Source organism: Mizuhopecten yessoensis, unplaced genomic scaffold (genome assembly GCF_002113885.1).
Source record: "Mizuhopecten yessoensis strain PY_sf001 unplaced genomic scaffold, ASM211388v2 scaffold1461, whole genome shotgun sequence".
In the NCBI taxonomy this organism is placed as follows: Eukaryota; Metazoa; Mollusca; class Bivalvia; order Pectinida; family Pectinidae; genus Mizuhopecten; species Mizuhopecten yessoensis.
Window position 1 is genome coordinate 822497 of NW_018404058.1, and position 19581 is coordinate 842077.

General features: G+C 36.8%; 1 protein-coding gene across 4 annotated transcripts in view; it reads left to right on the forward strand.

Annotated features, from left to right (window-relative positions):
• Nucleotides 1–19581, forward strand: part of LOC110462670 (chromodomain-helicase-DNA-binding protein 8-like) — a 51809-nt gene that overhangs the window by 18213 nt on the left and 14015 nt on the right. For all 4 annotated transcript variants that reach the window (XM_021516754.1, XM_021516771.1, XM_021516780.1 and 1 more), the window contains exons 7-31: nt 500–570; nt 950–1067; nt 1525–1752; nt 2068–2195; nt 2478–2666; nt 5275–5506; nt 5781–5942; nt 6707–6787; nt 7186–7345; nt 7960–8167; nt 8754–8949; nt 9340–9501; nt 9706–9885; nt 11783–11893; nt 12281–12567; nt 12934–13021; nt 14074–14176; nt 14538–14706; nt 14895–14984; nt 15234–15334; nt 16194–16299; nt 17206–17473; nt 17937–18010; nt 18423–18634; nt 19230–19443. In XM_021516754.1, the coding sequence (XP_021372429.1) occupies nt 500–570; nt 950–1067; nt 1525–1752; nt 2068–2195; nt 2478–2666; nt 5275–5506; nt 5781–5942; nt 6707–6787; nt 7186–7345; nt 7960–8167; nt 8754–8949; nt 9340–9501; nt 9706–9885; nt 11783–11893; nt 12281–12567; nt 12934–13021; nt 14074–14176; nt 14538–14706; nt 14895–14984; nt 15234–15334; nt 16194–16299; nt 17206–17473; nt 17937–18010; nt 18423–18634; nt 19230–19443 (3938 nt within the window). The remainder of the gene's footprint in view (nt 1–499; nt 571–949; nt 1068–1524; nt 1753–2067; nt 2196–2477; nt 2667–5274; nt 5507–5780; nt 5943–6706; nt 6788–7185; nt 7346–7959; nt 8168–8753; nt 8950–9339; nt 9502–9705; nt 9886–11782; nt 11894–12280; nt 12568–12933; nt 13022–14073; nt 14177–14537; nt 14707–14894; nt 14985–15233; nt 15335–16193; nt 16300–17205; nt 17474–17936; nt 18011–18422; nt 18635–19229; nt 19444–19581) is intronic.

The window sequence follows — 19581 nt, forward strand, 5'->3', positions numbered from 1 at the left end:
ACTTTCGTTCTCCGTTTTAAAGTAAGGAGGCTGGATAGTTAACTAGCTGAATAACAGGGTTGAATTTGTATAGAAACCAAGAATTGTTCTAAAAACTGAATTAGCAGAACAGCTGGACTAGTGACTGGACTGACTGGGCTACAATGTATGTGTAAACAGGAAAAGGTATATAACTAAGACAGTCATACAGACCTGTACAGTGACTGTGGGCAGTTAGAGGTGATAGTGTATTCAGCGAGTCCATCAATCGCTCCTGAAGTTAGTTTGAACAGTTCTATGAATATGTGTACCTATAATGGTCAATAAGTGTAGGAAAGCTATTCAAATATTAAAGAAGAGTATTATATGTGAATAATTAATGAGTTACTGACTCATTTCTCTTTAGCTCCGGTTGTTTTATAGATTATAAGTTCTTAACATGTACCAGTTTTTACCACATTCTGTGGCTGAACGTAAAAAAGCCATTATCATCATAAAACCTTTATCAATGATAACACAGGTTGACGTGGAGAATGAAGATGAACCCCCAGAGGAGGATGCCGAGGAGTTTTATGTCAAATACAAGAACTTGTAAGTTGATGGTGCAGTTAGCAATAATAAGTCTTCGCTTAATGTAGGTTTACCAACTCACTGACCCATTAGTGTGAGCCAAGCAGATGGTTACCAAGACTACTGCCTCATTGTGTTTGAGCTTAATAAACTTAATTTTACCACCGTTTATAAAAGCTAGTTTTCTTAACTTATAATGAGGGCATTCACATTTAATATGCAGATACCTAACTTGTTGAACTGGATTGTCAGAGTAAAATGTCTTGTTCAGGGACAGCCACTGTGTTACTAATTAGTGTGAGGACATGAATTCTGTGAATGGATATCAGTTCATGGATTAAAACTTAACCTATTTTGCAAGTTTGGAGGAAATACTGAGATTACTGGTTTATCGTTTCAGTTCTTACCTGCATTGTGAGTGGAAGACTGAAATGGAGATGTACAGAGATAAAAGGATCAATCAGAAGATTAAACGCTACAAGATGAAGAAACTGCAGTCCAACAACTACTTCACCGAGGTAAATTACTGCCTATATAAGGAAATGACAGTTTGTCAATTAAATGTGGTAGTATTTAAAAGAGTGCTATTCATTTTCATCTATATTTGTAGCTTGAGATCTGTACTTTTGATGTTTATGTAAATTTTGACTTTCAAATAAAAGATCGGCTTCAATTGACATTTAAATGCTGGAAATCTTTGTTTTGTTGGATCAATATTTTTATCACCTTTATAATTAGGTGCTGACAAAGTTAAGCAATGCAAAAACATAGTGGGTTTGGGATGTAAATATTGCCAACCATTTACTTGTACAACAGGTTGATAAAACTATATACGGCAACTGTTGTATGTTCAGCCCCCATGTTATTTTGATCCTTAAACAAGGTGGTCAAGTTCAACACAGGGGGAGTGCTTGTTGGTGTTGAGATGACATTTCTACTAAATTTATATGAACTCCTGGCTATTATCCCATTCAGATTGACGATGAAGAACTCTTCAATCCTGACTATGTGGAGGTAGATAGGGTACTGGATACCTCCATAACGACAGACCCAGCCACAGATGAAGAGACAACTCATTTCCTGGTCAAATGGAGAGGACTAGCATACGAGGATGCCACTTGGGAACTGCAGCAAGATGTTGACCCGGAGAAAGTGAAATTTTACAACCTGTACAAGGAACCCCCAGATGAAGACGAAAGAGAAGTGGGTGTTGATTTAACTAAAGATAAATAAAACAGTCTAAAGGAATACGTGCCAGTGGCATTAAGTGTTAAAAAAATTGTTGATTTAGAGTCGCAACCTAGAAGATCATAGTTACATGCAAGTTCAGCTGTCTTGATTCAGCATTATTTAAGATTTCATACAATTTCAATACTGGTGTAAACAGGTCTGACATAAAGGCCTTTTGTATGTGAAGCATTTAAAGAGGATATTTTGGGAGAAAAACAGTATTATATTATTCTGATGATTTACCATATGCTATTTGAAAGTATTTAACTAGTATGAATTTGTTTTTAGCCTGTCGAGCGCCCGAAAGCCGATGAATGGAAGAAGAGAGACAAGACTCGTGTTTACAAGGGAGGTAATACAGTGCGGGATTACCAGTTGGAGGGTGTTAACTGGCTTACGTTTGGCTGGCACAATGAGTAGGTTACCTTTACATATTTGGAAACTAATTTCATCCTAAAAATAGTAAGGAATTACATCCTTAAAAAAGTAAAGAATATTTCATTTTAATTGTTAACAATTTTGTGGAAAGTCCACTATTTTGACTATCAAAGACTCGACACGTTTGAGATATAAATTGATGAGTTCTGTAAAGATTAAGCTGCATTAGATACAATAATTGATATAATTATGGAGATACATTTTTGAGAACTTGTCAAACTGTTTACTGTTGTAATTTTGTGATAATCTTCGCTCCTCAGACAAAATTGTATCCTGGCCGATGAGATGGGTCTTGGTAAGACTATCCAGAGTATAACCTTCCTTCACGAGATATTTCTCTCTGGCATTCAAGGCCCCTTCCTAGTCGTCGTTCCGTTATCCACTCTTGGCAACTGGCAGAGAGAGTTTGAAACATGGACTGATCAGAATGTAATAGTTTACCACGGAAGGTAGGTTTTACTGCTTTTTACTAATGTTTAAAGTTATTTGTCGAGACACGGTAATACAACTGATGTTAAGTTCCGGAAATTTCTCGTTTACCAGTGTTTAAGTTCCTTGGAAAATACTGTTATATTCAGTAAATAGATTTCCCCCCAAAATACCCTCATTCCTTAGTGTTAAAAGTCCTCAAACATACTGTTATATTCAAGAAAAGAAAGTTCCTTAAAGGGGTGGGTCGGGGGGAAAATGTCATATTTGCTAAAATGGCATATACATTTTAAAAATACCTTCTGAAATATACCGATTCAAATTTTGCTGAAATTCACTCCCTAAGAGTAAAAATTATAATTACATTAAAAAAATCCTAAATCGTCACCTGACAGTCTAAAACTCTCAATTGACCCAGATCAGTGATGTAATTTTACCGCACGCGCGTCATCAACAAGACCAAATGTAAACATTGCGGCGAAAGAAAAAGATGCATGCAAAAGTCATGACAGGCACGAGGTATCAATACCGTTAAATATAACAACAACATATAGGTAGGAATACTACATTTGCATCATACATGACCTTTGAAAACAATTATTTACGTATAGTATTGCTGTCTTGTCCGCTAGTTGAGTCCGACATGGCACATGACGGCGTGCTATTGTTGTTATCTTTTGACTTTTGAAACAACCACGTGACATATATAAATAGATCTGCGCTAAATTTACGCGGGGCTTCCCCGAGATTTCAGTGGTCAAAACTAGACATTGCAAGCAGAACTCGACCATCATATTGCCGTGGTATAACTTTTGGAAGGCCAGAAAATGCATTTAGACCCATTTATTTTGTAATTTTGTCCACCACCAGCCCCTTTAACGAATGCCTACATTAATTAGTATGAAGTCTAAAGGAGATAATTGATAGAACACATCATTGGTCAGTAAATGTTTATAGATGTCTGTCGCATTGACCATTTGTCAGCTAAAATGCCAAATGTATTATGTTAATTGAAAAAAAATTGGTGTCTGAGTGTAATTAGGAGTAGTTTTTAAGCCGCTCTTGGCGAGAGCCGAGCGGCTTATTAATTCTGTCCAGAGAACGCAATGACGGACCCACTTCCGTTACGGATGCATGCGCATAATTCAGTCTTGCATGCTTCCGCTATATAGTTTCGTTATCGTAAATAGAAAGTAGAATCTCTGACACTCACCTGTGGGTTACATAAAGTCTTCTGATACTCTTCTCCAAGTAATAATCTATACTTTTAATAATTGCTGAAAACAAAATGTTTATCTCCGGTGCATTCTACGAGTGTTGTGGTGGTGAAATTCGTGCACTACGTTTGAGCGTTTTAGCGTTTGTGAAACACATATGATTCGAGAAAGCACATGTGAAGACTGTCAAGCATCGACGCTGTCTGTAGAAGGAAGAAGTAAATATATGTATTTATAAACCGTATAAGTGATGAAGTATAACCTCTATTATGATGTTTCAAACGGGAACGTAATATGACATATAGTGCTTAGGTTGTTAACGGTAATGCTTCATGGCTCTGAGACGAGACGATATGTAAACTGTGTATGCTTATCAAACATTTCTGTAACACAGCATGCTATTTCTGGTGTATTTATTTATGAAAGTGTAACAATTTAAGAACATGACACAACTGCCGCTGCTGTTTGACAAGAATTCGCGCTGTGTCAAAATATTATCATATCCGGTGTAAGGGAAATAACTCTTACGTTAGTAATTAATATATAAAGTCGCATTGAGAAATATAATTCAAATGTATTCCAAGAACATTTTTGAGATTTTGTATATTCAATGACAGTAAATAAAGTCACTACATATATTAATAATTATTATTCATATGAATGAATAATAAATAAAAATAAAAAGAGTACAATGTCTCTTTTCTCCATGTATTTTTCCCCCATTCTGTTAATTCTTCATTTCACAATCACAAAATGCACCTATTCTTTATTATCCATTCACCGATTGGCATTCTGCACATAAATGCTCATGTCACATCATTGGAGGATGCTAGTTAATGAAAATTACAACAATGCGTCACACTGAAAGAGGGTGAAAAAAGAGGAGAGGGAGAAATGTTTTTAAGGCATCATTTAAGAGGTGATTGATTTTGGAAATCCCAAAGGCATCATCATCACATGACCTGATTTTCAATTAGCAGAATACAGAACACATATCTGAGGTATTATAGAAGATATTGATGCTCAACGTCTTACTGAAGCAATTCAATTTAAAGTGGTGAGCGGCTTAAATGTCAGACTGACATAATTCTAGTTTCTTTGTGTTTTAAGTGATGTTATAGTGTATTGATAAGGAGTTGTTTGTTGTGTTTTAAGTGATGTTATAGTGTATTGATAAGGAGTTTGTTGTGTTTTAAGTGATGTTATAGTGTATTGATAAGGAGTTTGTTGTGTTTTAAGTGATGTTATAGTGTATTGATAAGGAGTTTGTTGTGTTTTAAGTGATGTTATAGTGTATTGATAAGGAGTTTGTTGTGTTTTAAGTGATGTTATAGTGTATTGATAAGGAGTTTGTTGTGTTTTAAGTGATGTTATAGTGTATTGATAAGGAGTTGTTTGTTGTGTTTTGTAGTACCGTGAGCAGGAGCATGCTGCAGCAGTATGAAATGTTCTACCGTGATGGAAATGGCAAAAAAATCCCTGGTATCTACAAGTTCCATTCTCTCATCACCACGTACGAATGCATCATTTCTGACTGTGATGTCCTGAGCAGCATTGAATGGCGTTGTCTCATCATAGACGAGGCCCATCGGCTTAAGAACAAGAATTGTCGACTCATGGAGGGTCTCCGCATGATCGACTGCGTAAGGCCAACTATCTCTATTTATAGAACCTTTAGAAAGAAACATTTACTGGAAATAACTTATTAATGACACTCGTAACTGATACAGTCCGAAGAACGCATTGAACATGATGTTTTCTAGAAGGTACATAGAGTATTTACTTGTTGATACAAATTCTAATCCAAAACCAGAGGTGAGGATTATTGAAATTCTACAACTGACACTGTTTTCAAATGTTGTCCTTGAAAGTTATGATTGCTAGGTATGTTTACCATTTAGAATTGATGTTATACAGGACCACCGAGTACTGCTGACAGGAACACCTCTCCAGAACAATGTCGAGGAACTCTTCAGTCTCCTCAACTTCTTAGAACCAGAACGGTTTAGCTCCGTCAACAGTTTTATGGTAGACTTTGGTGATCTAAAGACAGATTCACAAGTAGACAAGCTGAAAGCGGTAAGATATCACAAGGATACACTTAATTATAGCTGTCGTAGAAATGAGGTGAATTTATGTCCCCAAGCATAGTGAAGGACACATTGAATGGTGGTGGTCTTTTCCATCAACTGTGTGTGGCATCTTGCTAAGACTAGAAGTCTCAACAGTCATTAAACTTCATACATGGATCCATCTTTCAAAATATTTTGCCTTCTGAAATGGTATTCACTTCCCTAAGTGTCTAACATTGTCATGTCTCTGCCTTTGTATGGAGGGGTGGGGGGATACAGTGTTGTTACCCTTGGGAGGTTGTAATACTACCCATGTCTGTCATGTCTCTGCCTTTGTATGGAGGGGTCGGGGATACAGTGTTGTTACCCTTGGGTGGTTGTAATGCTACCCATGTCTGTCATGTCTCTGCCTTTGTATGGAGGGGTGGGGGGATACAGTGTTGTTACCCTTCGGAGTTTGTAATGCCACCCATGTCTGTCACATCCTGCTTTATCATCTCATTGATCTAGCATCTTCATGCCATAACAGATTTTTGTCAAAACTTTTATACAAAGTCAGATAAGAGAATTCTTCAATTCATTTCCTTATTTAGGGTTCAAAGGTGAAGACCAAGGTTTGACACAAATTTGCAAACGAAGTAGAGACATTTTTGTCTTATTCCAGTTCAATTCTGAAAAAATCCAGTAGAAGATGAATCAGAACTTTTAGTCTTAGAAGTACTCTGTATATAGGCTTCCAGTGTTCAGAGCCTCCTTTGTATTTTTTTCCAGCTGCTGAAGCCAATGATGCTGCGTCGGTTGAAAGAGGATGTAGAAAAGAACCTGGCATCTAAAGAGGAGACTATTGTGGAGGTAACGTTGTCATCGGCATTCTTCAAAACTATTGTAAATGGTAAAATTGTGTCAGCTTAATGTTCACCATAAGTAGTCGGAGAGGATCTAAAATGAGGATGAAACACCTCTGAATAAACCTGTAAGGCAGAGGTCGAAGCTGCACATCAAATAATCAAAGATTTGAATTTGATTTAAGGAATGGTAGGCAGATCTGTATTTAATCCTTCCATCCAAATGAAATTAATACAATTGCATCCCACTTCCCTAGTAGGATTGTCTATAGAAATCAAAACATTTTAACACTAATCGAAAAAACATGTTAATGTATTTAATTAGTATTACAAGGTAATGAAGCAGTTGTAATGTATAGTAGTCTTGAAGTATTTGGACATTTTTTGAAATTTTGAATTTTAAAGGTGGAACTGACCAACATTCAGAAGAAGTACTACAGAGCGATCCTGGAGCGGAACTTCACTTTCTTATCCAAAGGAACCGGAAGCTCTACAAATGTACCCAACCTGCTCAACACCATGATGGAGCTCCGCAAATGTTGTAACCATCCTTTTCTTATCAAAGGTGATTATACTGTTATTTTTATATAAATTTAAATAAATCATATTTGTTAGGGGGAAATAGCGAAAAAAACAAATACATTTCGTTTTTTTCCAAACCAGCAATTGTTTTGGTCATTTCAACAAGATCTGTATAAGTTGTGTTACATCCTTTTGTTTGGTAATAATTGGAAATGGAAATAAAGATTCATTGAAAGTTAAAAAGACAAACAATGATATCCTGAGTTGAATAGATTATCAGTAACGATTTGTGTGTTTTCAATGCAAAATCTTACAGCGCCTATAGTTTTGTAATGTGTAAACTCTGGTAATTTAAATGTGATTTGAACTTTGATGTGATTTCTTGCATAGCAAATTTGAATAGCAGAATATTGCTATAAATGACTGATATACAAACAGGAATAATGAGTGTGATGTAAAATCCTTACAGGCTAATCATCAATCCCTTTTTATGAGAGACACATATTTTCAGTACATATAATCACAGTTTATATAATTTCATTTCACAAACCATCCTTCACACAAAAGTATGATAATATGATGTATGTTAACAATGTAACACGTAATACGTTCAAATTTTTAACAAATAATAGCAATTAAATGCTTGGTGAATTAAAGGTGCTGAGGAGAAGATATTGAATGAAATGAAGGAAAAACATGGTGCCACACAAGAGGCGGCATTCCTCTCCATGGTCAACTCGGCCGGTAAACTTGTCTTGTTGGACAAACTGCTGCCCAAACTGAAGCAGAACGGCCACAAAGTTCTCATCTTTTCTCAGATGATAAAAGTGCTAGATATCTTGGAAGACTACCTCATTCATAGACAGTAAGTACTACCACCACACAGTTGTTATATTGTCTGATACCTTTGATAGTCAGTACTACCACCACACAGTTGTCATATTGTCTGATACCCTTGATAGTCAGTACTATCACCACACAGTTGTTATATTGTCTGATACCCTTGATAGTCAGTACTACCACCACACTGTTATATTGTCTGAGACCCTTGATAGTCAGTACTACCACCACACTGTTATATTGTCTGATACCTTTGATAGTCAGTACTACCACCACACAGTTGTTATATTGTCCGATACCCTTGATAGTCAGTACTACCACCACACAGTTGTTATATTGTCTGATACCCTTGATAGTCAGTACTACCACCACACAGTTGTTATATTGTCTGATACCCTTGATAGTCAGTACTATCACCACACAGTTGTCATATTGTCCAAGACCCTTGATAGTCAGTTGATATTATACACAAGCTCATTATTAGTTGATCATTACTGTAAATAACTGCTGCAGATTGGCTACCTGTTTAAACTGATGGCTATATTCAAATCTGTTAAAACCTGATAGTTATATTCGAATTGGTTGAACCTGACAACACCTTTCATTTCTAGGTACCTGTATGAAAGGCTTGATGGAAGGATTCGGGGAAACATCCGTCAGGAGGCTATTGACCGCTTTTCCAAGCCTGAATCTGACCGGTTTGTTTTCCTCCTGTGTACCCGGGCAGGTGGACTGGGCATCAACTTGACAGCTGCCGACACTGTAGTCATCTATGATTCTGACTGGAATCCTCAGAATGATCTCCAGGTAAGGATGATAGGAAATTTTCTAATTCACTGATAGTAGATTTGTGTTTGTTGAAGTAAGATTAGAAATATAATGCGTTGATTACCTATCTTCTCTTGATTTCTACCAAAGGTCATATGGAAGGAAGACATTCTTAACTGGATCTAGTGATTTTTAATTGAAAAATTCAATTGTGTAAAACTTTTAACAGATGATTGAAATTTTAATTGTGTAAAACTTTTAAACAGATCATGAAAAAAATAATTTTGTATAACTTTTTAACAGATGATGTGACAAGTTCAGTTAAATGGTAGATAGCTGCATATTAAAAAATGAAATATATCTAAAACCAAGGAAATTGTATCATTGTGGAAAGGTATAATTTCTATTTAATGGTTTCTTTTCTGTCAGGCCCAGGCACGGTGCCACAGAATCGGACAGAGTAAAGCAGTGAAGGTGTATCGACTGATTACAAGAAACTCGTACGAACGTGAAATGTTTGATCGGGCTTCCATGAAGTTAGGTCTGGACAAAGCTGTGCTTCAGTCTATGGGCGGGGAAAAGAACTCTCCAGTAAGTGCACAGATATTTGAATTCAGGACAAAAAATATAAAGTTGTAAAATATATTATTATTGACTGCTCCAATGAATTACAACCACAACTTTTATTATGAGTTACCTCTTTATCAAAAGGAAGAGTAAATTTGAAAAGTAAAAAAGATTCGAAAAAGTTTCGCCAAAAGGAAGATGTACACTTTATGAGCTATTTAATTCCAGCAAGCCCAGATGTCCAAGAAGGAGATAGAGGAGCTGCTCAAGAAAGGTGCCTACGGAGCTTTGATGGAGGATGACACTGATGGTGATAAGTTCTGTGAGGAGGACATCGACCAGATCTTACAGCGCCGCACACAGGTCATACAGATAGAGTCCGAGGGCAAGGGATCCATATTTGCCAAGGTATGTTATAACAATAAAAAAAAAATCTGTCTTAGGATTTTTACAGAAACTACTGCCTAAGGAGCCTAAAGGTATCTCTCAAATTCACTTTATTTTATTCCCCATCTCATGATGGGAAATATCAGCCATTTCACCAAGGGCTACCTACACAGTATTTATCATTTGGAAGACTTGTAGACTTGAAGAAAATTTATGCAAAGGTAAAATATGTGTTATCCATATATGGTGAAAGGTTTCATTTTGCTTCCAAAATATATATTTAGGAAAAGAGGTGATTGGTATTAAAATGATTAACATCTCCCTATAGATGACCACAAGAATCAATATTAATATATCCTTTCTGTCTGTTTCTCAATGGTAATATTTATTCTGACATCAAAATTACATAAATACCGTTCAGTATAGATATTTCTCGCTTTTTCTCGCATGAACAATTTGTTTGCATTTGAAATGAAAGTTATATTGAATCAATTATGAACAGAATAAATGTGTTGTAGTGTACAGGTGGTATGACAAAGTAGTCCCCAGGGTTATCCACTCTACTTTGAGCTGTGCAATGCCTTCAATCCCGCAGCTACTTTGCACGGTGGCTACAATTTAAATTGTATAACACTGACATAAAACTGAATGCTCTCTATGTTTTATCCTTGGTATATACAGGCTAGTTTCTCCTGTGTGTTAGTTCTATGTTATAATTGTTTTATCCTTGGTATATACAGGCTAGTTTCTCCTGTGTGTTAGTTCTATGTTATAATTGTTTTATCCTTGGTAAATACAGGCTAGTTTCTCCTGTGTGTTAGTTCTATGTTATAATTGTTTTATCCTTGGTAAAACAGGCTAGTTTCTCCAGTGTGTTAGTTCTATGTTATAATTGTTTTATCCTTGGTAAATACAGGCTAGTTTCTCCATGACGTTAGTTCTATGTTATAATTGTTTTATCCTTGGTAAAACAGGCTAGTTTCTCCAGTGTGTTAGTTCTATGCTATAGTTGTTTTATCCTTGGTATATACAGGCTAGTTTCTCCTGTGTGTTAGTTCTATGTTATAATTGTTTTATCCTTGGTATATACAGGCTAGTTTCCCCTGTGTGTTAGTTCTATGTTATAATTGTTTTATCCTTGGTAAATATAGGCTAGTTTCCCCTGTTCGTTAGTTCTATGTTATAACTGTTTTATCCTTGGTATATACAGGCTAGCTTCTCCAGTGTGTTAGTTCTATGCTATAGTTGTTTTATCCTTGGTATATACAGGCTAGTTTCTCCTGTGTGTTAGTTCTATGTTATAATTGTTTTATCCTTGGTATATACAGGCTAGTTTCCCCTGTGTGTTAGTTCTATGTTATAATTGTTTTATCCTTGGTAAATATAGGCTAGTTTCCCCTGTTCGTTAGTTCTATGTTATAACTGTTTTATCCTTGGTATATACAGGCTAGCTTCTCCTGTGTGTTAGTTCTATGCTATAGTTGTTTTATCCTTGGTATATACAGGCTAGTTTCTCCTGTGTGTTAGTTCTATGTTATAATTGTTTTATCCTTGGTATATACAGGCTAGTTTCCCCTGTGTGTTAGTTCTATGTTATAATTGTTTTATCCTTGGTAAATATAGGCTAGTTTCCCCTGTTCGTTAGTTCTATGTTATAACTGTTTTATCCTTGGTATATACAGGCTAGCTTCTCCTGTGTGTTAGTTCTATGCTATAGTTGTTTTATCCTTGGTATATACAGGCTAGTTTCTCCTGTGTGTTAGTTCTATGTTATAATTGTTTTATCCTTGGTATATACAGGCTAGTTTCCCCTGTGTGTTAGTTCTATGTTATAATTGTTTTATCCTTGGTAAATATAGGCTAGTTTCCCCTGTTCGTTAGTTCTATGTTATAACTGTTTTATCCTTGGTATATACAGGCTAGCTTCTCCATGACGGGTAACAGAGAGGATATCGACATCAATGATCCAAACTTCTGGCAGAAATGGGCCAAAAAGGCTGACATTGACACGGATGAACTGAAAAACAAGGTATGAATGGTCCATAACACAATAATTATTACCTAGATTAACATCATTTTGTTTTATTCGCCGTATTTTGCTGTAGATTAAAGAGGTTCAATACGATTCCATTCACATTTTAGTGCAAGTACAGCTATTTTTTGTTGAATATCTATCCATTTTATAGCAAAAAAAAGCACCTTGCAATTTCTCTTTATTTTAAGAGTAGTGTAAATTGTGTCAAGTCTTTTCAAAAGATGAGCACTTTGTATTTGGTAATACATTGTTTGAAGAAATGTTTGAAGAAAGAAGATGTAATTGCAAAGGGTAAATATAACACTGACTTGTTTCATTGTGAGATTTTGAGGTAACAGTAAGTATGAGAGTGCAATGATAAAGTTTGTGTTTCTTTTTCAGAATGAATTGATCATTCAAGAACCCCGTCAGAGGAAGAAGACAGCCCGCTTCGGTAATGATGAATCCCTTCTTGACATGTCAGAACTGGAATCAAGCTCTAGCAACACAGATGAGGAAGATGATGGTGAAGATAAAGGTCTGTCTCGGGGCGGTCGTGGAGGGCGCAAGAGACGTCGTGGACGAAACAAGAACAAAGACGACGATGACTTTGACGTAGATGACTACAATGGTGAAGGGTACTCCCGATCAGAATGCTTTAAAGTGGAGAAGCATCTTCTGTTTTATGGGTATGTGCAATCTCATAACATTTCTTGCATTACTGAGGTTTCAGATTGGTGAAAAGACCCCTTGTAAACTTTGAAAGACTTTCATTAAGTCGTTTCTGGTCAGAATTAAACGAGGAATTGCTTGTTGATCAATGTTTCTGTTTCCGTGAAATATATACACAAATTTAAAGTGAGACTGTAGAAAGATAATAGTCTGTCGATTCTATTGGTAATTTGTAAGTTCATTGGTATGTAAATTTAGAAGAAAACTTCAGAAAAACTTTATTAGGATGTAAATTTAGAAGAAAGTTATTCACATTCTACTGATTTTGATAGAAAGTTCAGTTTTAAATACATATCTTAATGTCGGGTTATGATGCATTACAGATGGGGACGGTGGACAGACATCATTGGTCATGCCAAGTTCAAGAGGAAACTGACGGAGAAGGATGTAGAGAACATCTCCCGAGCACTGGTAGGTACTGGTACAAAACAATGGCTGATAAAGATTCTGATAGACACACTTTACCTTTTATACAACTAAGTCTAACACTGTTTAGAAGGATGTAGAGAACATCTCCTGGGCACTGGTAGGTACTGGTACAATGGCTGATAAAGATTCTGATAGACACACTTTACCTTTTATACAACTTAAGTCTAACACTGTTTAGAAGGATGTAGAGAACATCTCCTGGGCACTGGTAGGTACTGGTACAATGGCTGATAAAGATTCTGATAGACACACTTTACCTTTTATACAACTTAAGTCTAACACTGTTTAGAAGGATGTAGAGAACATCTCCTGGGCACTGGTAGGTACTGGTACAATGGCTGATAAAGATTCTGATAGACACACTTTACCTTTTATACAACTTAAGTCTAACACTGTTTAGAAGGATGTAGAGAACATCTCCTGGGCACTGGTAGGTACTGGTACAATGGCTGATAAAGATTCTGATAGACACACTTTACCTTTTATACAACTTAAGTCTAACACTGTTTAGAAGGATGTAGAGAACATCTCCTGGGCACTGGTAGGTACTGGTACAATGGCTGATAAAGATTCTGATAGACACACTTTACCTTTTATACAACTTAAGTCTAACACTGTTTAGAAGGATGTAGAGAACATCTCCTGGGCACTGGTAGGTACTGGTACAATGGCTGATAAAGATTCTGATAGACACACTTTACCTTTTATACAACTTAAGTCTAACACTGTTTAAAAGGATGTAGAGAACATCTCCCGAGCACTGGTAGGTACTGGTAGAAAACAATGGCTGATAAAGATTTATCACAAGACCTTAGTCTAACTCTGTTTAGAAGAGGTATTGATTCTGTGTCAAGATATTTCCTTTTCTGATTCTTAATTTTTATGGCTAAATCTAAACAAAAATCTGTATCAACTTTTTTGTTGGATTGCATTTTGCGATTGTTGCTTATTTCTGCAGATGTTCTTGGTAGTATATTAACCAGTGGTACTTTTTATGTACTTAGTAGTTAATTCTATTTGATCTCTCATTTCAGCTTGTATACTCATTGCAACATTACAAAGGCGATGATAAAATCAAGGAGTTTATCTGGGATCTTGTATCACCATCTAACGACGGCTCACTCAAAAACCACTCAGGTAAAGCAGTGGGCGTCCTGCCAATCTTTTTTACCGCTTTGAAGATTTGTTTTACAAAATGTTAATATTTGTGTTCAAGTGTTTACATGCAAAATCATGGTTAAACAATCATTAAGAATCTAGAATCGATGTGAATATTACAGAAATGTGGTAGTTAAAAAAGATGACATTTAGATGTTCTGTCAGACAGGTTATACAATGAAATTTGTATATCTGGATAAAATCTGTTTTATAAGATTCATAAGTTAAATGTTTAAAAAATTAAAATATTCCAATTTGTCAAACTTAACTCCGACTTGATAATTTTTTTTTTCACTTTATTTATGTTTACCTTTTAACTTTTCATTCATGCGTTGTACAGGATTGTCTGCCCCTGTTCCGAGAGGGCGCAAGGGAAAGAACAAGAAGAAAGAGGCACTACAAAATATTGACCAATCTTTCGCAGTGGACAAAAACAAGATTGATATTGACCCTGAGGTCGTATTAAGAGATGCTGGCTACCGCCGTCACCTCCACAGACATGCAAACAAGTAACACATGGTTATTAACAGTGGTCAATATTGTTTCAGATTTCATGGAAATTGCAAAAAAAAAGAAATTAAGGAATAACGCTACATAGAAAATGCTTCTTTATTTTCAACAATGTTGATGACACAAGTGCCTCGTGTTTATCACCAGAGTGGTTACAGATTTAATAAGGATGGCTTTTGTTTTGCAGGGTGTTACTACGAGTAAGGCTGTTGTACTACATCAAACAGGAAATCATCGGAGAGGAGGCAGAGAAGGTGTTCCAAGGATTAAGTCCAAGGTAAGGGGAAATAAACAAAATTATCAGTTCCCAGAAAATTGAAATAATTAAAATTCATTAGTTCCTAGAAATTGTTTCGTGTAAGAGGTAGAGATTATTTGAAAGAATTGAAGCCTAAATAAGCTGAAATGAAAGAAATGTGTCGGGTCTCCACGGAATGGTTATATGAATATTCTTTATCAACTATATCAGTTACCTTTGATTTTCATTAAAAAAAAGTTAGGTAAAATGATTGGTGTCTATTTCCAGTGAGATGGACATACCACAGCCTAATGCTGACGGGGAGCCTCCGACTGCCTGGTGGGACGATGAGGCTGACAAATGTCTCCTTATTGGGGTGTTCAAGCATGGTAAACAAATTATCTCACTCCCTGTAGTGTTTAATAAAATGTCCAACTACTCATTGAGTTGTTCAATCACAGCTTACCTTATACTATCATCAGAGTTTAGCTGTGAAGAACCAATGTCCCAGGAGGTGTAGCTGAGTGTTTACATCCTTCTAGGTTTCAGGAGGATACCTAGTGGTGTAAACAAGTCCTCGAAATGTAACGCAAATAACTCCTAATACAGTCATTGGAACCTGGGCCACATTCATTGGTTGCGATCCATGTGGTTGAACCGGTTGGACCAGAGTTGTTCATTTATGAAAAGAAGTCGAACCTAGTTTAAAGGCGAGGCTTGACAAAGTCTTGCAAGGCCTGCATAAACATTTGCAGGTCTGCCAGGATTTATACATGAAAATGCTACATTTAAAAACAGACATTTTGTGAAACTGGTTGAAACTGATCCTTAAACGGAGCCCATGATTCAAGAGTTGCTGCTCTTCTTTTATTTATCTTCAGCAGTGTTCATTACAATCTCCCACTCCTCATTGGGGTGTTTAATCACAGTTACTATAACTTTACAATCTCTTACTCCTCATTGGGGTGTTTAATCACAGTTACTAGAACGTTACAATCTCCCACTCCTCATTGGGGTGTTTAATCACAGTTACTATAACTTTACAATCTCTGACTCCTCATTGGGGTGTTTAATCACAGTTACTATAACGTTACAATCTCCCACTCCTCATTGGGGTGTTTAATCACAATTACTATAACTTTACAATCTCTGACTGCCCTGATGTTTGAAATAGTGTCAGTAACTAGAACTGTTAATGCTGAGAGACCAGTGATACAAACATTTCATTTATGAAAATTTTGTCCCCAGGATATGAAAAGTTTAATGCCATACGATCGGACCCTTGTCTATGTTTCCTGACCAGATGTGGACCACCAGATGGGGCTGCCCTCGCTGCTGAACAGAATGATGACGAGTAAGAAATTACAATTGAAGAATCTTACTATTTTCATAGTTTTATCCATTTGCACCAATTGTTATCAGACATTATTTCTGAATGACTGGAAATATATTTGTTCAGTCGTCCGTAAACTTATTACATTTTCGACTTATCAAGAACCGGTGGATGGAATTTTTTCAACTTTATTCAGAATCATCCCTGGTAGATGAGGCTACAAAATTGTAAAATTGGGATTCCTACCCCAACCCCAGGGGCCAGGGCGTGGCTCCAAAGGGAAAATTAACAAAAATCCTCTTCTCCAGACTCAGAGGTACTACAGTCAATTTCTCTATATGGATGGAAGGATATACAGTCAATTTTTCTATATGGATGGAGAGATCATCAGGGGTTTTATTTAAATTGGAAATTTCAGTACCCCCGGGCCATCCATACTCCCTTGGGGAGGGGGTACAATTTACTACAGTTTATTTTGGGAAATAACACTTCTGGGTATATTTTGTTCATTTTCAGTAGGAAATTATCCTTACTTGGTGAGAATCATCATTGGAGGAAGATGGTATCAAATTGTAAAATTCGGATTCTTACCCTGACCCCTAGGGGTACATTTTGTACATCTCAACAATGAAATTGAGCTACTGGTACCAATGATATAACTCAGGTGACCGCTAAGGCCCTTGGGCCTCTTGTTGTTCTGATTACACGTTCCAATGATGACACGCCATGCTAATACAGAGAGTCCGCTGTGACACTGGATGTGCTGGTGACACTGGGCCACTATGAGTTGACATTTTCCATATCAGTCTGAGGAACATAACCTGATCTTAGAAATTGCACACATGTTAATTGTTTAGACTGTAAAGTGAATCTATTCAATGTAATACAAACTCAATAAACCATGTGTACCTCCTTGATATTTTACAGTGATGACATGGATGATACTCAGGGAAACACCAGTATATCCAAAGTTCTAGATATGCCAGACGAGGCGTCAGTTAGCTCCATGTCGGATGCTCTCAGCAAAAAAGGACCAGCTGTTGGTTCAGTTGGAACCGCACAGGCACCTGAACCGGAAGGGGACAAGCTTCCTTGGCCAACGCCCTCTGACCTCAACACGAGGCTGCGACGGATGATCACTGGTTTTCAGCGTAATCACAAACGCCAACTGGTGAAAAATGCTCAGAAAGTCAAGGTGGGTTTAAATGTATTATCAAACTTGGTTAGAATATTGGTGTTAAATTTTCTAGCTGGAATGAGTGTCTCTTTTGGATGTGATAGACCCTGATTTCAAATTTGTAGATAATGTTTACAAAAGGTATTAAGGCATTGGGTTCCCCTGTTGACACCGTGGGTGTTGAGTGTCTCTTTTGGATGTGAGAGACCCTGATTTCAAATTTGTAGATAATGTTTACAAAAGGTATTGAGGCTTTTAACTGATTGATCTATTACAGTTTTCCATGATAAATTATGACAGAAAAGTAACCTATTGACATTTGAACTTAATGATGGCAAGCATTCAAATTTATTTTCATTATGATAAATAAAAGGTTGATAACCAATTTTCTTTTAAGTGATTATACCCTGTAGGTAATTTATAAGTAAACAACTCCTGATTCTAATACAAGTATTAATACCTTACATCTCCTTATGTACAGCAACTCCAGAAGCGGGATAGGCTGGAGCTGGCCATCAAGGAGAGGGAGTCTCAGCGTCGACAGTTTCAGCAGTGGTAAGTGTAACATCACCATAGTAACACAACACTAAGATAATTACACACCAGTTTTAGCCAGCAGAAATATATACCAGTTAAACAATGGGACAGATAACCTTCCATATCAATGCACAACCAGTGATCGTTTCTTAGATGAGTATCTTCTCGTCCATCAGTCTAGTCAAACATAAATTGTTTTGTTATTGTCTTTTCATTGAAATGAATAAAATAGTTACAGGGTAAGAAGAATCTCAGGTCCAGTAGATCGTACTTGCCCCAAATGTTCTGTTGAATACTTTAGTTTAATCTATGGCATAGCGGTTTAATACTTTTCAAACAGACAAAATTCTGTTAAAAAAAGACGAATATTATACAAGCTACTTCCATGAAAAAAATTATGATTCAAACGCTGAACTGTTTCTGATTGTAGTCGCTGGTCTCGACGGGAGGAGGCTGATTTTTACCGTGTGATATCAAGCTATGGTGTGGAGGTTAACCTGATCACAGGCAGATATAAGTGGGACAGGTTCCGAGCTCTCGCCCGCCTGGAGAAGAAGTACGACGAAACACTCACCGAGTACTTCCAGGCCTTTTACCACATGTGTATGAGGGTCTGCAAAAAATTCAAAAATGATGACGATGGTAAGAAAATTTTAAATATTATACCGAATTAACTGTCTTTGATGGAGCAAATTGAAATCATGACAAATTTTATCAATGAGACTAGTTACAGGCATATTTTCCACAGCACATGGTAACTGTTTATTGATGCTAGGATGTTCTGGGTCATATGGTGTATTTATCATCATCAAAACACTGGGCTAAACTGTTCAGAGGGTACACATGTCATTGAAGTTCCAATGATGACACGCCATGCTAATACAGAGAGTCCGCTGTGACACTGGATGTGCTGGTGACACTGGGCCACTATGAGTTGACATTTTCCATATCAGTCTGAGGAACAGCACTTTTGATAACAGGGTTCTATGTACAACATGGTCATAAACCGTAAGACAAATGGTACTGCTGTGAAACAGGGTTGAGTGAGTGTTGACTAGTTGTGTTCAGAGAAGGAATGAGTATGGAATATTTCTGTGTGGATATTTACTGTTGCCTTGTCTCTAAACAAGATGGATGATGAACTGTGAATTATACTGTAATTACGTCAACTTGGAAGATTTATGGTGGAATGATGACCAAGATTTGTTACAGTAAGAGTTGAACGTTTACGTTACAGCACTGCCTCCAAACAACATCTACGTGGAGCCGATCACCGAGGAGAGAGCCAGCCGATGTCTTGCCAGGATAGACCTGCTCAACAGGATCCGTGCAGATGTGCTATCCCATCCAAAATTTGAGGAGAGGGTGAAGCTTTGTCAATCATCCTATGATCTACCCTCCTGGTGGATACCAGGCAAACACGACCGTGACCTTGTCATTGGGGCTTCCAGGTAGGCTAACAATCTGACGTCTATTGGACCTCTAAATCCAAGGGATTTCTGTATAAGCTTAAAGTATCTATATTATATAGATCAAGTCTCCTGATTATGATGGCACAATGGACACATTTAAATTGAAATCATATTTCA